This window comes from Aquila chrysaetos, chromosome 13 (assembly GCF_900496995.4).
Source record: "Aquila chrysaetos chrysaetos chromosome 13, bAquChr1.4, whole genome shotgun sequence".
NCBI classification, from domain to species: domain Eukaryota; kingdom Metazoa; phylum Chordata; class Aves; order Accipitriformes; family Accipitridae; genus Aquila; species Aquila chrysaetos.
Genome location: NC_044016.1, coordinates 34029141 through 34046457, shown reverse-complemented (window position 1 = coordinate 34046457; position 17317 = coordinate 34029141). Strand labels below are relative to the sequence as shown.

Sequence of the window (17317 nt, the reverse complement as noted above, 5' to 3'; positions counted from 1 at the left end):
TTCTGTAATTTCTCCCACTCAGTACAACTAAAGCATGACAGGAAAACAACTAAAATAAAACCACGTCAACAAATAGCACTGTACAAAACCATCTGCTGCACTTCAGTGTCAGGAAAACAAATGCATAATCCAACTTAGAGGAAAAAAACGTTTAGTTATTCTGTACCTGGCAATAACCAACAGACTGTTCTCGTTTCCACATAGGAGAAAATCACTCTGCTGAGTTCTCACCAATGCAGCAACATTAACTTCCAACAGAGCAATCATACCTTCAAACATTGAGGTGATCAAGCATAAAACCTGCAGCAATTATACCATAAAATAACACTCCATTTACTTCATAATTTAAGCTCCAACACTGAAGCATTTATAATGGAAAATGAAATCACTTTCTGTCATTTATGAAAACTAGTCAAAAATATCCATGGGTTTAGTCTTGCAGAGTATTAAACAGTAAAAAAAGGTTAATGCACTCCTTCAAAAGTACGCTTATGTTGCTTAAATGTGTGTCTTAACAGACTTGCACACATACAGACACAGAAATTCCAACACCTTCCACAACAGAGATATTTCTGCAGTAAGAGTTGTGAGAAAAGCAGCACACACAGAAGAAAGATTGGTTTCAAAGACATGCTGAGAACATGCTAAGAGTTGAATTTAAAACAAAATCCTTCTTTAAAACAAAACACTGCTATGTTAAATATGTAGAAGAGCCTAGACTGAGCTCAGTTCTGTAGGAAAAGTGTAACATCAAAAATGGAGTATACAGACAAGCATGCCTTTCATTTCCTTAAAAGCACTTTTAGTGACTTTCCACAGAAATTTTCTCACAACTCAAATAGTTTTCACAGATTTCTTGGAAGGATTCAAAAGCAGTTCATCCTAACATTTGTTTGAGAAACAAGGTGTAACAATGCTTATATCTTTTTTCCCCTAAAAGATTGCCTCTGCTCCCCCAATGGTCATTCTTGATGTTCAGGGTACACACTGAACACTATAAAAAAAAATTCACTTTTTGCTTATTAATCACTTTGGACAGTATACAAACTGTGAGAGCTTTAAAACTATCCAGCTATTTAAACTAGTAGATTCCATAAAGAAGAATCAACCCTCTCCAGAGAACCTACTGTATAATTCACATCAAGCAAAACAAATGTGTACATTAATCTGTAAACAAAATGCGTAATTAATATTTACTGAAAATAACTGGAAATGTAAACATTCATTAAATAAATATTTACTGTATACTCACCTTTCCATTAACTGCCTTCCTTGTTAATGCACACGATCTGGCAAACCGAATGCTGAGGTTACTGTAATCTTTACCAAAAAGAACATAGTGCTATAAATTTGTATTTGCATTTCAAAAGAAAAAAATATCATCTCTAAGACAGGAAAAAAAAAATTAGTCATACTAATTTGACATCACCATAATCCACTGGCTTCAGTGTATATCCTTCTAGCTTACCCCCACATTGTAAAAGTAGGAGTAGAATAACATTCCTTGTATTTAACACTCATGAACTGCAAAATCAAATAAAAATTCATTGCTAGCCACTACAGAAATCTAGTGCCGACACATCTTCTGAGACAAGTCAGTAGTGCCAGAAAAACACACAAAAATTAACTAGAAAAAATTTTTTAAAAAACCACTTAGTTTCTACTGTATTCTGCTATTTCACAAACTAATTCTTATATTTATATCAGATAACAAAGGAAAGCAATCTTATTACAGTGTAGTTGGATATCTTATAATCATACCTTTGTAAGATAAAAAAGCTTCTAATTCAAAGTTTGCCAAATTAATTATGAACAGGCCAGTAGAGCTTCCTATCCAAAAATAGCTAGTATTCAGGGCAGAATATCTATTAAAAAAAAAAAAAGAGAAAAACTTGTCTGAGTATGATAAAGAAGCTTTTCTTGTTACCATACAAGACACAGCAATTGGGTTTTTTTAATACTTGTTACCCAGTCCCAGTACAACAACAATAAGAAACCACACAAAATAAAGATTTTAAATTTACAGCATTTTTTTAAAATCTGCAGCTTGAAGTAAAAAGTTTCAATCAAAATTGGTGAAGTTTTGTAAACTAAGAACAGAACACAATCCTTGACTTTATGTAAGGGCTCACAGCAACTCAAAAACAGCACAGGAAATACTTTTCTTCAAAAATTACTGTGGCTTGTAACAGTTGGGAGATGCTGTAAAAGCACTGTATACACAAAGAGTAAATTCAAACAAAGAGGCAAATCCACATATATTCTTACTTTTACCACCTGTAATATGAACACACAAAAAGCAGTGCAACTTAAGGTGTGTTTGTACATAGTTAAAGTACAAAAGAAAAACCAGCACAAACTAAGGTGAAAAAAACGCAGGCAAGCCTGAAATGTCTGTCCCAGTCTGTGCTTAGCGGCAGTAGTACTGCAGTTAGGTAATGAAATCCAGCCTTCGCAAACACCACAGAGTAGACCAACTGGTTACAATTTCAGTCAACACCCTGACAGAAGAAATGTTATCAAGCATAAGATGGTAATAACAAAATAACAGTTGTCATTATCAAAAAATAAAAATGTTTTGATGCCACAGTAAATAAAAATTGACATCAACATTTTAAAAAAATTTCCAAATAAGAATGAGTAGCCTTATTGGTTTGATTTGTAAAGTCAGACCACAAGAGTTGAAGTAAGGGTATGGAAAATATAAAGCTGAAACTGGGCATGAAAAGACACACAACAGTGGCTTAATACTTTTTTATTAAAAAAGAAAAAAAAAAACCAAAACAGAAAAACAGAAACAGTCAAATACTTTAAAATGCAGAGTGGGAAAGAGATTCAGTTCTGGTTTGTGATACTTTTATGTGCTCTGTATAGTTTTATTTGTGGTTTGCACTACTTTCATGCATGGCAGTAACAGACTGATTTAATTTGTGAATTCTCTGAATTATTTATAAAGAAGTGGCACTATCAAGTTATTATGAACAATGATATCAAGTGATATATACAGGAAGTTGATCTCACACCCACTTTACAATAATAAAATGCCATCCACTGTGATGAAATTACTCAATGTCAAAAAGCTTAGAGAAGTATGAGACCCATAATTTTTTGGACATCAGTGTTGCAAAAATGTTTCATTGTTGCATTTCATTGCAGGCAGGAAAAGTGGTAAATCAGGGACTGTTCAGACAAATCTGAACCACCTGTTAAAACCAACACATGGTAATTTAAAAGTTAAACAGGAAAATACTTCTAAATACAAAACTCTAAAAACAGAAGATAATGGAACTGGTTTAATAGCAAGAATTTAATGGTCTTGGCTGTTTATAAGCAGAACAAAACCTCCAGCTGTGATGTGATAGCTGAAAGGGTAAATTGTCCTTAGATGTACAATACCAGGCAATATCAGGTGCGTATTGAAAAGTGACGTTATCTCAGTTCAGAAAATTATTTCAATTAACCCACTACTGTGGATCCATTTCAGGCAACCATGTCCAAAAAGGGCATTGAAAAATAAATTAGATTGAATTTCAGAAGAGTTCAAAAGCAAATGTTAAAAATGTTACAGAAAACATGCCTTATACAAAGGCATTCTGTTTTATCCAGAAGCGTAGAGATAACTTGTTCATGAGCTAAAAGTTGCTATGCAAGGAGGCAACTTGATAGTAGCTGCCTCTAGACTGTCAGAATAAAAAACATAGTAAGAGGCAATAAATGTACATGAAAAGAGGGTACTTCAGATTAGAAGTAAAATGGAATGAGTCAGTTGCTGGAACAACTTAACTAGGGACATGGTAGATTCTTCACCACTGGAAAACTAGCCATCTTTGAAGATGTTCTGTAGTTAAATCAAACATATAGTTTTGATAAAGACAAAGTTTTGATGATCTGAGAGTGGTATTATACAAGCAGTAAGACTAACTGACTGTAAGAATTCATCTTCTGGCCTTAGAGTTCTGACATTCCATTAAAGTATGTCTCAGATGTACATCTTAAAAATCACCATTTCCTTCCTCTCAATGGTAGTCCTTCTGAAAACATAGGCATCACGAAAATAACTGTTTGTTAATAATTACTTCAATTTGACATAGAAACAAACAAAATCATCCAGGACTGCTGGATATTTTTCTTTGCTGTTTATCAAAAATTGTTTGTATATCTAACCAGAGTATTAATCAGTTATACCTGTACAACCCACCACAGGGCAAAGGGTGGAACAAGAGTTTCCTAAAACATGATGGGGGTGAGAAATTTATCCAATGACAATTATAAATAACAACAAAACCAAGTTGTTTTATGAGACAGTTTTTGTTGCATTATCCTGAATAGATAGATCCCCAGGTGCCTGATAATATGGTTAAACTTCTCTTCAGGAAAGAAAAGCAACATAAGGATTAATTTAGTTATCTCTCCTCTGCCTGGCCAACCAATTCCATGGAGATGAGTAAAAACATCATGCTTTGAAATGTCTGTCTCTCTGACAGAAGTTTGGCTAGAACATGTTATGAAGTTCAAAAGTTATTTAAATTTGGAAGGCAAACTGACAAAGGCACACAGTGGCTGCATCAGACTTATTTCCTTAAGAAAGCAAACTAAAAATAAATTTGGCTTTTTAATTCTAATTGGCTTCTTAATTATTTTTTTAACTGATTTTCCTTGATCAACCGGTATCAATAGATGCTAAAATGAATATTCCCAATGCCATTTTTATAAAATTATTTTTCGGACTAGAAACCATTTTTAACTTTGTATGAGTTTGTGTATATTATCTGCCTACAAGTAGGCCACCAAAACCTGCAGATCACTAAACACATTCTTTGATTTTCCTATTGCATTTTTAAAAAAATAGTAAGTTGCAGTGAAAATAATCCAAGAACCAATAGGAACTCCTAGGAGTAGATTCCAGCCAAATAGCTGGTAGTATTTTAAAGGACTTACATGTTTTCTTCATTATGGAAACATACTAAAAAGTCACAGTGTTCAATTAAGAGGATAGGCAATGAGGTTTCCACTGATCCTTCTGGTCTCATGTTGTTTGTTTTGCGAAACTTGGAAGTATTTTGCCCTTCACCTAAGAAAGTCAATCAACAATATTACCTATAAAAAACCAGTGAAATAAAGGAAACAGATAGGAAATAAGGGAGAATTGGAAGTAGTAAAGCAGCATGAACTAAGACCACACTCAAGAAGTTTCTATATCAAAAGATGGATATATCCTAAGAGCCAGCCCTCTTGAAATATCTTTCCTCATTATTATGTTATTTTTAGTGCCATCTTCTTTTAAATACCTAGAGATAAAATCCAAAGAGCCTACTTAAGAACTGAAAAGGAGTTGGCAGAATGTAGGTGAGTTCATCTCAAAAAGTGACTCTGAAAGCCATATTCCAACAACCCTTAAACATGCTGGGTACCTTTCCACTTAGCCTGGACACTAAAATTCCCTTGACACTAAAATTACAACATAATCCACAACCAAGATGGAAAGTCACCTCAGTTTCACCTTCCCAAGGAGTCTCCAATCCGTTGTGCATGTGCGGTTCACACCTAGGAACTACTAGCACCAAATTCAGCATTAGGCACAGACGCTACATCACTCTCTTTCAATCATCTGAAGATGAAAGTGACATCCATATATTTTAAATAATGACAAGAAATGTAGCAGTCTTTCTCATTAGGTTAGGACCTTAGGATTATTGAAGCTGGATCACTAGGCAGCTAAGAATACAACAGTCCTTGGAGCCAGAAAAAGAGCAAGCAAGGGAAACCAGATCTCCCTTTCCCTAAGGAAATCTCCCTCTTGCTTGCCTTTAGCAGGACCTCAACTCACTTTAGCTAGTGTGCAGGTGGTCTGAATGCCTCATTTGGGAACATGGAATCACCTTGCTGAGTTTACCAGTGCAGTCTTTAAAGACTTAAATACTCTGTGTTATACCACTAGAAATACCACAGCCAGAGAAATATCATATCATGGAGGCACTGGTATGGATAAAAAAAAATAAATAAAAAAAATAAATTTCTAGAAGCTTTAGAGGTAACTGAGAAATGGTACTCCACTTAGACAATGGATGAAATTTTAGGCACTGGTTCTGTTCTCACTGAAGCCTTGGGCAATTACTTCAATAAAAAACAAATACTTAATAGTTCACATCATGCAATGTTTTATAACCAGATGAATTGGCCAAGATTTTATTACAGACATACATGCATAATTTTTTCCAGATATGCCAATACCCAACTTCATACCAGCTTCAGTAAGAATTCCATGCCACAGTCTGAGACTCATAACTCTACAACTTATAATAAATTCTCATGGTATAAAAAGCACACAATCAGTAGCCAATAACAACTAGAATATACCATAAACAGCATTCTAGAAGCACTGTGTTACCTATTTCTTTTCCAGATTTCCACACTTTATTACAGAATTTCTCTTGTTCTTTCTTTAAGTTGATATGTGCTATGCAACGGTAATTATGATCACTGATTAAACTGAAGATCCAAAGCTGCAAGAAAAAGAAAAAGCAATTTCAGTAACCTTTTGACACTAAACATAAAGCTTACGTGAATACAAACTAAGGGTCCAATATTTAAAGCTGTTGATGTAACTAATGAATTTTTGTATCTGGAATCTCACCTTGGACCAGAAATTCAATTATATGCTTTTCTAAGATTATCAGAGGATATATTCAATATTAGCAAAAGCAGCCATTATCAATTCAAACTGCACATCTAATTCCCACATGTTTATGTCTTTGAAAAAAACTCCTCATAGACTATTTCACACAATTAAAAGTCACAGGTAACCTGCATGTAATTGCTCACTGAGTCATGTACATGAATGTCATTTATACCTTTCTCTTTTTAGGCACCACTATAGTCTATCTTTAATTTTCTTCACAATTCACTGAAGGGTAACACTGAACCAAACAGCTGGAAAATCTCATGTAAATATATTCTTAACATTAAAGAGGAGGCAAAATGCATATTGACATTTATCACATTTTGTTTAGAATTCCAACATGCTGAAATCATAGTCCTTTCCATTTATTGTCATGCGTCTCATTCCTTGGCCAAAATAGAAGAATCCTATTTTTCACCTTTTTTCTTTAAAACAGATACATTTCTAGCCTCTCAGTGTAGTCTTCTTATATAATCAGTGATTGTGCTCTTAAAAACTTCCCTGGTTTTCAGGAAAAAATTTCCATTTTGTAATAGGGGTCTTATATACTATATATGGTTTATGCTCAAAGCATTGAATTATGCTTACTAAAACAACTGTTGTAACAGTTCAAAACATGTATGCAGATTGTGAAGCTTTTTTATAGACAGATACATTAAACATAGTTGACTGTTTTGACATACAGACTAAGTTTAATGGGTGATGCTTACCTGTCCCTCAGCACATCCAGTGATAATCTGTTTATTTTCTTCATCAATTAGCAGACTTAGCAAAGGAAATGCTGCTTCAAAAAAGATAAAATTATTTCCAGAGTAGACACAAATCAGATATTTAATTAAAATACATGATTCAATATTGAATCCTCCTATTTATAATGACAGTTGAAAGAAACTTGTTACTGCAATTCCTACGGTTGCACAATGCTTTGTGTGCCTCAGCCTTTGTGTTGCTAAGGGCTCTCCATTTGCAGGTCTGTTACTGCCTTTCACCCACACTGCCCTGGCAATGGTTTTCTGCAGACTTTCACCCACGCTGCTGTGGCACGGTTTTCTGAGCTCCCGTGGCAGTAGCTTTCCCTTGTTGTTCCCATGCTGTTATTCTCATGGCCTTGCACCTGCAAACCCTGATATTGTGGTTAAAGCAGGTTTTCAAGCAAAGCAATTACCACAGGCAACCAGGGATGAATCACTCTTCCTCTCCTTTCCTACCATGTGGTTTTAGTTTTTATTTTACCTGAGGTCACCCAATAATATATATGCACAAAGCTTAACAACCAATCTCCATCCAGCTTGTGCCCTCAAAGTGTGCTCTGATCACCACTAACAGCATCACAGACAGGAACACCCAAAGGGGAGTTTGAAAACTATATGGTTCCTGCAAGAAAAGTACTACAGGAGAGGTCCCTGCTGCACTGGGGAGAATGCTCGCCCTCCTCCTCTTCTCTCCTTTTGCTCTCGTCTTTCCACAGATGTAGCTTTCACCTTTGAGGTCAATATACATCATCAGCTGCAGACACTGCTAATAAATCTACATATGGTATAGGATTTCCTTCCATGTCATATACGAAACTTGAAAGAAAACAAGCACATAATACACAGTGGAACTGTACCTACAAAAGAAGAGAGCTCCGTTTGTGTATCTCAGTAAATGGCAACACCTACATGCACACCCTGTACAAAAAGAGCTGTTTATGAAAGCACACTAAAACTATCTACCCGGAAGCACACTTCAAAGGAAAATATATTTACTACTGGCTTTAAAGGATAATATGTTTACTACTATCTAGTCTACTAGAATTATTTTCACTAAATCAACTAAATACTTCTACAATAATTTTTTATTACTGTTTAGAGAGAGGATTTTTTTTCTATAAAAAAGTATATATAAGAAAGAAAACTTACCCGTTAATACTCCTGATTGATATATTAACTGGCCGGTAGAATAGTCCCACACCTTTAGAAAAAAAACAGTAAAGATAGTCACCTACTGAGATCTTTAAGGAAAACACAAACTTCAACGGCCATCATGTGGTGAAAACAGAGAAATGCAGCCATTGAAAGTGATGCAATATGGTAAGGATTTTTTGCAGCATTTTTTTCTAACTACATAGGGCTTTGTTTAATTGATAAGTATCCGTAGTGAAAAAGGTGAAACTCACCTGGTATGGATACACAAAATAATTATTATTGTCTTTGCTTAGGTTCATCTCTTAGGGACTTAAGCTGAATTAATGAAAGACATATTTGAACTGGTTCTAGATTTCACATAGGAAACTTGCATAATTTCACAATTTTCATATTGGGCTCTGGGATAAGAGGTTATTAGTAATAATAATGATACTTATTATGATCTATAGACTCACATATAAGTCAGCTTTCATTATTAACATGACTGTTTCTAAGTGATGCATTCTATGTCTAATAGTTGATTAAGAAAGCTAAATAAAACCAATTTTTTCCTCTCATGTTGTTACTTCTATGAGCTTTCCTCTCCACAAGTAATTCCACTACATTTATCACAGCTATCACAGCTGGGATTGAAAAAAATCACAGTTAGACAGTCCCTGCTTTCTGAACATGTCTGGGAGCCTTTGTTTAGCTCCCAAGGTTTTCTCTTTGTTCTTGTTTCATTTCTCTCTGAATGTAAACATCATTCTTCTGAAAACCTGTTTCCTAAGATCTTGTTTCACAAATTCATCTGAAGACCTTCTCATCTGTTTCACTTCTTTAGCCAAGTAAAAGGGCTAGGGGAGTATAAGGTTTTGGACACTGCAAGTCCTGCAATCACAGGAGCCAGCTGTCATAGACTCCAGCATGACTGCCCTCAGAGAATTACCCCTGACCTACAGAATCAGGCAGAGAAAATAAAACTTGAAGAATTCCTTACTAAATTATTTGAGAGACTTGCAAAATATTTTCATTTGATTGTCATTTTAGTCCCAACATTTATCAAGGTTAAAAAAAAAACAACCAAAGCTTATTCATTAGGATTTTGTATAATTTATCAAGACTTCATTATATTAATATGAAGAAGCATATGGATCTTTTCCTTCAGTCATTTTTACCTTGATTTAATTTCTTACATCAACTTAAACTAAATAAGAAACAATCGATCAGAAAGTCAGAATTATTAATATTTCCTAAAATTCCAATTCAATCTTTGCATTTTTTTGTCCAAGACCAGGACAAAAATCAAAATCACATTTTGTGAAGAACAGAGAGTTATATAAAAATTAAATTTAGGGGGAAAAAAACCGAACCCAACCCAAACCAAAAAACCCGACCAACCTTTGGTATAGAAAACTTTAATTTTACTTGAGCTTGTAGAACCAAATGTTTGGGTATGTTTAGAATCATACAGAGGACAATCACTAGTAGACTAAACTGTATCTAATCGAGGTACCCATCCCAGTATCGCCTGGGAGACACACCTGGGTTCACTCAGGCTCCTTGTTTCACCTTACTAAGTTGTCTTCAATTGCCATCATGTACAGCAGCAGCAATCCATGATGTCATCACATAAAATGTTGTCTGGCAAAAAATCATACCAGTATGCAATAACCCAGCCATTGCATGCAATAACCCAAACCAGTATTCCCGAGAGGGAAAATTCCAGTCAATGTCAGCAGACTCAAAGTGAAATGCTTTCATTCAGTTCAGCATGAAACATTTCAGTTACAGCCAAACTGATCAAAATATTTTATTTCCATTTGGCAGATGATAATAATCACCAAAGTTAACACTTTGCTGTAGAAAGTTTTCAATATACAAAACCTGAATTGTTCTTTTAAAGAGTAATTAATTTTTAAAATAATTTCCCAAGCAACTCTAAGAACAATGTCCTGATGTCTATAAAGTCAAAGATGATTTTTGCTTAATCTTCAGAAAATATTTAAAGGGAAAAAAAGACTACTTCACATATTCACTAAACTATATTTTTTGAAGTGCAGCTCTACAATTTCCTTGCCTTAAAGGTTCTGTCTTCTGACACTGATATAAGCATATTTTTCTCCCATGTGCAAAACTCAGCAGCAGTCACTGGAGCCAGGTGGCCATCCATTTCAGCTAGTATATCTTCATTCTGTGATTAGTCAATGCAAAATAAAAACAGATTAGATTTCAAACTAAAAATGACAGTTAGTTGAATGTTTTCATAATTAATAACTGTTGCTAAAAATTGTCAGATTTGTATTCAAAATATTAAATCAGTAAGATTTTTCTTATTGAAAATGCAGCCCTGTATATCATCCTGCTGGCAAAACCACTATGTATTACATTTGCTTCTTCAGAATGAATGATATAGGAGCAATTCTTCAGATGTCCTCAGAATGTTTTCTTCTTCTAAGTTATTGAGACATTGTTTCATTTCAACTTTTTTAATCTAGTCTTCTATCTGGTATATGGCGCATTATCAAGCATTAGTTCATACTTACTTTCATCTATATGAGAAAAATGAATGCTTTTGCTTAATTATACTGACATTTCTGTACCATGATTTTATATGAAAGTGAATCAGTTAAATACCAGTACCATGGCTACAAAGAATGGTATCTCACCTTTGCACTTAACATGTAGATCCGACTTCCAGCACATACCACCACTTGTTGATCATCTGGACTAAATCTTACATGAAGCACCGTTCCCAAAAGAGTTCCTATAACAGTTCCTTGAGGTGTTAACCCTGCAGCAATTTAATTGTTAATGAGACTCAATGAAATATAAAACTGTGGTGCAGTGAGATTCTTACAAACTTTGCATAGCAGTTATCTAACCACAGAGCTATCCCAGCTTCTGTCAGTAAGATGTACAGAACAACCCACAGTTTACTTATACCAGGCTATTGGAAAGCAAAGCACAGAACTGTGCACCAGCAGGATTCCTCCATCTGTATTGTTGCCTAGACATGGTCTGGTACTCTTTGAGATACTAACAAAAAGTGTGCCCACCAAATCCTACTTCCACCGAAGACTGCCAGGGACGGTAGGGTGATGTGCCCAAGGAACCAAGTAGTGCCACGTTCATTTTGGAGGCAAGAAATCCTGACTGAAGCCCAGGAAAAGAGGGGTTTGAAAAATACTTCTTCCAGGAGAATATCCCAGGCACTCAGCCATCAAGCAAGGGGGACTTTCCTTCTCTTGGTTTTAATTCTACTGTGGGAAAGGGCTGAAAAGAGTAAGTACACCACTAAATATCATTACAGAGTAGGATGATAAGACTAGCTTTGAGGCTTATGTTTCATCCCTCTCTTCATGACTTCATTGTGGTCACCTCACTAGTTCAAGCAGGCTGGTTTCTGCAGATCCCTATTTTATGATGCTACCATTAACTATGTGAGGAGATTTTGGACATCTCATTAAATTTTAGGATTTCATAGGCAACAAATTAACTAGGATACAGGCACAACAACTATATGTGTCCTTTTCTAGGTTTTATCCTAGGTGTTGTGGAGTGTTTCTACAATTGATTAACGTGGCCTACCAGGGTGGAGAGATGAATCACACAAAAAACTCCTTAACTACCTTGACACAGTTGGTAAGAATATGGTCAGAGAAAACATGCCAAGACCATGCAGAGCACAGTCTGGTGAGAGAAAGACTATACAGCATCTGCTGAAGAGCCTGTAGATAGAGAGAAAAAGAGAAAGAAAAAATCCAGCAGCAGAGAATCTGGTTTTCATATGTCTTTGTATTAAAACTATACATCCTTTTTATTTATCTGCTACTAACTGTCTATTCCTAACTTCCACTTTTCTTTCCTCCAAATTCATAGTCCCATTTTATGCACACTCCCTGAAGCATTCTTTGATTCTTTATGCTACTCTTACATGGATTAAAATGTAATAATTTCATTTATTATAAAAGGACTTTATTCAGTTTTCTTTACAACATTAATTTTCATAATATGTAGATTTGCAAATTCAACGTGGAGTAGAGTACAAGAGACAACTCCCACACATTAAATCATAGGCAAATCTCTAACTACAGGTAACAAGGAGGAAACTTTTAATAGTGTTCGATGATGCCATGCAACTCTCAATACTGACACCAAAGCAGGACTGTAATACCTCTCAGTTATCATACCATAACAACATATTTTGGACAGAGTGTCACTGGGACTCCAGTGAGTCGTGACTCTGGCGCTCTTGCTCCCTTTCTTCCTCTTTCATTATTCCTCTACTTTCCAATTGATTTAAGCTTGAAGAGGGGTTAGCACTGCTCCCTAGAATCTAACTCCATTGGTTGAGGCTCCAAACCCAGATGGCGGTCAGGATACTAGAACTTCTGCTTTCCTTGTGTTTCTGTGTGTCATCATAACTCTCTTTCAGTCATGCACTCTCCTCCCAAATCAGATGACACATGACAACAGTGTTCCAGACACAGACAGAAGCAGAGGCCGGACCAGAGAAAGCAGGATATAAAACACTAGTTCTGCAGATATTCCAGAAAAGGTATCATTTAGTTATTTCGGCATTGCATAGTGCTGCTATGATTAAGAATTTTCCTGTCCGTTTTATTCCCCAGCGGTAGAACTTAACTGCCTTTGCAGCGCTTCCCTGCCTTTCCCCCAGGTTGCCAGGACCCGCCGATTCCCGCACAGCACCTTGGCCAGCTCCCGGGGCCACGGCCGCCGCCCGCCCCCGGCACCCCCGGCATCCCCGACGGCCCCGGCAGCCCCGGCGGCTCCGGCAGCCCCGGCCCAGCCCAGCCCCCGCCGCGGGGGCTGCACCCGCCTGGGGCGTGCGTGCGGCCGGGTGGGCGCCGGGGACCGCGGCGGTTGTTAATGCGGGGTCTGCTGAGGAAGTGCGACGGCCGTGATACTTGGAATTTAGAATATCGAAGGGTTAACTGGTTTTGCTTAAATAACTGCATTGGTGTGTAGGCTTCCATGCCTCGCTAAGTAGGGGGAACACTTGTAACCTCGGTGGTCATAGAGGAACTCAAACAAGGAACTTCAGGGACTGATAACTAAGAAACAAGGAAGGCTGCAAAAATGGAAGACAGCCACAAGCATGAAGTCAGCAGAATTCACAGTAGCTAGGATAAAGGTAAAGACGGCAGGAGGAGATCACGACCACCAACTCAATTAAAGGATGAACTGTTTCACCCCTCCCACGCTCTTTGAGCATGAGCTGTAAAATGCAAGAGCACCATAACTTTCATTTGAGCCAAGGAAACTTTAAGCCAACGAGAGCAGGTCTTCAATGAATAATTATAAAATGACTGCCAATGATAGTTTTAAGGGGGAACTTAGAAATGGCATATGTAAACCTGAATTGTATCAATATTCTGCTTGTTTAATTGTAGGGTGAGCTAGTTTTGTGTGGAATACCACCTAGCTCCCAGCTTTGCGCAAATCTGTAATAAAGAAATACCTCGATCCTGTGTGTAATTCAGCTCTTTACACACCGGGTAGAAGAACCCTGACTTTTGGGACAACAGCCAGACTGGCTGGACTACTGGCTTGATTCAGCTTGGCATTGCCAAAGAAGAGCAACAGAGAAATGAAGCACTATTTATCACTGTTAGGGCTGCTGATCCTGAGTGGCTAATGCATGCTACGCAGAAATAACAATCTTTTTATAGAAGTCGTAGTGGAAGAAAAGGAGGTGCTGGGGGATTTGTCTTCTAAGGCGGCCGTTGTTCAGAGACTGGCTGGGCATTGGTCTGCTTGTAGGAGGTGGTGAGTGAGTGCCTCTACATCACTTCTTTTTTATATATACAATATGTATATGTTATATAAATAATACTCTTACCTTCTTGCACCTTCTCTGTGCATTCATCAAGATTCCACACTATCACACGTTCACGAGAAGCAGAGCAGACAAGAAGTGGATTGATTTTACTTCCAAATGACACCGCAGAAATTGAGTAAAGATGTCCTGACAAATGCAATGGCTGACAAATGTCGATAAAGAAGAGTTAAATGAGTCACTTCAGACTAAGATTATGAACAATACAAAATTACAAATGGATAATGTACATGCAATTAACAAAACAGTAACTAATTTTTCTTTATTGTTTCAAAATTCTTCATAGCAGCTTGCACGGTGCAGCGCTTTGGATTTTCTGAGGAAAACAGTGTTGATAACACACCACGGTTTTGGCTGTTGCCAAACACTGCGTGCAGAGCATCAAAGCTTTCTCTTTTCCCCACTCTGTTCCGGCCCCCCTGCCCCTGGCAAATAGGCTGGGGGTGCACAAGAGACTGGGAGGGGTCACAGCCAGGACAGCTGACCCCAGCTGGCAAAGGGATATTCCAGACCATATGATCTTGTGCTTAGCAATAAAACTGGGGTATTGGATGAAGAAGCTGTTGGGGATTTGGGGGGGGGGGGGGGTGTCTTCTAAGGTGGCTGTTGCTCGAAGCCTGTATGGGCATTGGTCTGCTTGTAGGAGGTGGTGAATGATTGCTTTCGTATCTCTTCTTTTTCCCTCTTTCCTTCACTTGTTAAACTATCTTTCTCTTGACCTGTGACGACTTCTCACTTTTGCCTGTCCGATTTTCGCCCCCACCCCGCTGGGAAGGAGTAAGCAGGAGACTGGGTGGTGAAACATCTGCCAGCCAGGTTCAACCCACCATAGGAGTATATATTATTCTCATCACAGTAAGAAAGCTCGTAACAAATGCTAGTTTCTTCCCAGCATTAAAGTGAAACCTGACACTCCCACACGACCCTCAGATATGATTGTTTTTATCTTCCTTTCAAGTCTTCTCCTGAAACAGCAGCCTGTGAAGGGATGTATTGTGGTTTTACCTGAGCAGTCGCTGTATTCCAGATGCACAACTCATTCTGATGCAAAGGGAAAGCACAGTGATGGTGACTACACGCCAGCTGAACAAGGGACTCCGACAGTTCGGATTTAAACAAGTGTTTTTCGCAGACAACGTCAGGATTGCAGCTTTCTCCAGAAGAACAACGGTCCCCCTCACTTTCCATCCTCCGGCTGAAGAAAGCCCCGCGGCGGAGCACCCCAGGGTGCACCCTCACCGCCTGCGCCCTTCCCGCCCGCCGCGGGGGCACACCTGAGGCGGGGAGGCGGAGGGGCCCGCCCGGCTCCGCTACCCCCCCCGCCCAGGGAGGGGACAACGCGGCCCCCGCCTTACCCCGGCCCCGCCGCCTCCCAACGGCCGGCCCGTTAACCGGGGTCGCCGAGCGGGACAACGCTCCCTCAGGGCCCCGCGCGGGCCGGCCGCCCTCCCGCCCGGGCAACGGCTGAGCGCGAGCCTAACGGCTCCGACCCCCCGCCCCGCGGCGGCCACAGCCGCTTGGGGCCGTGCTCTCGTTCTCCAAAACATGGCGGCGTCGCCAAGGGGCGTTAGCTCTCCACAGCCCTGCCCTGGGCGGCTGGGAACGCGGCGCGGCCCAGCGGGGCGAGGGAGGCGAGTCTCCCTCTCAGCTCCGCTCTCCCGGGGGATCAAGAGCACTGCGTCCGGCTCGGGGGACCCCAGCCCAAGGCAGACACGGAGCTGTTGGAGCCGGTCCGGAGGAGGGACACGAACACCTCTCCTGTGAGGACAGGGTGAGGGAGTTGGGGTTGTTCAGCCTGGAGACGAGAAGGCTCTGGGGAGATCTTATAGCAGCCGCTGAATATATAAAGCGGGCTTGTAAGGAAGATGGAGAAAGACCTTTTACCAAGGCCTGTAGTGAGTGACAGGACAAGGGGCAATGGTGTTAAACTGAAAGAGGGTAGATTTAGATTAGATGTAAGGCAAAAAATCCTTCCCTGTGAGGGTGGTGGGACACTGGAACAGGTTGCCCAGAGAGGCTGTGGCTGCCCCATCCCCGGCAGTGTTCAAGGCCAGGGTGGATGGGGCTTTGAGCAACCTGGTCTAGTGGAAGGTGTCCCTGCCCATGGCAAGGGGGTTGGAACTAGGTGATCTTTAAGGTCCCTTCCAACACAAACCATCCTGTGGTTCTATGATGCAGCGGGCACAGCACGGACCAGCCCATGACAGCATGTGGAGTAGCATCACCGCAAAGAAAGACAAACCTCTTCCTCTCACTAAGTTTGTGGATGGTGCCAAATAGTGTGTGGGGGAAGCAGTCACCACGGTGGCAGGCAGGGCTGTCAGTCAGAGGGACTCGCCAGGCAGGAGAAAGAAGCTGATGAAAATCTCGTGGAGTCCAAGAAGAGTGAGTGCAGAGTCCTGCATCCGGCACAGCGTAAGCCTGTGCAAGAGGACAGGCTGGAGGATGGCTGGCTGGGAAGCAGCTCCGCAGAAAAGGATCCAGAGATCCTGCTGGACAAGCTGAATATGAGCCACCACTGCGCCCTTGCAGCAGGGGCAGCCAACTGCATCCTGGGCTGTATTGGTAACAGAGAGCAGCCAGCAGGTCCCAGGAGTGATCCTTCCCCTCTCTTTGGCACTTGTAAGACCATGGCTGTGGCACTGCATCCAGTCTGGGGGCTGTTGGTACAAGAAGGATATTGACATACTGCGGTCAGTTCAGTGGAGGCCAACCAAGATGGTCAGGGGGCTGGAGAGATGTACGGGGAGAGCCTGAGAGAACCAGGCTGAGAACTTACCGTTGTCTACAACTATGTAATTGGAGGATACAGGGAAGATGGAGCTGGACTCTTCTCAGAGGCACTCACTGATAAGATGAGCTGAAACCTGGGAAAATCCCATTGGAAGT

The 17317-nt window shown here is 39.6% G+C and overlaps 1 protein-coding gene across 1 annotated transcript in view; it reads right to left on the bottom strand.

The window, feature by feature from the left end:
* WDR27 (WD repeat domain 27) overlaps window positions 1-15639 on the bottom strand; it is an 86194-nt gene extending 70555 nt beyond the window's left edge. Inside the window, exons 1-11 of the mRNA XM_041128580.1 lie at window positions 15434-15639; window positions 14432-14573; window positions 11235-11359; window positions 10646-10759; window positions 8581-8632; window positions 7390-7460; window positions 6389-6503; window positions 4939-5071; window positions 1762-1865; window positions 1253-1320; window positions 167-300 (exon numbers count right to left, since the gene is read on the bottom strand). Coding sequence (XP_040984514.1) covers window positions 167-300; window positions 1253-1320; window positions 1762-1865; window positions 4939-5071; window positions 6389-6503; window positions 7390-7460; window positions 8581-8632; window positions 10646-10759; window positions 11235-11359; window positions 14432-14573; window positions 15434-15616 — 1241 coding nt within the window. The 5' untranslated portion in view covers window positions 15617-15639. The remainder of the gene's footprint in view (window positions 1-166; window positions 301-1252; window positions 1321-1761; window positions 1866-4938; window positions 5072-6388; window positions 6504-7389; window positions 7461-8580; window positions 8633-10645; window positions 10760-11234; window positions 11360-14431; window positions 14574-15433) is intronic.
* Between the last annotated feature and the right edge of the window lie 1678 nt (window positions 15640-17317).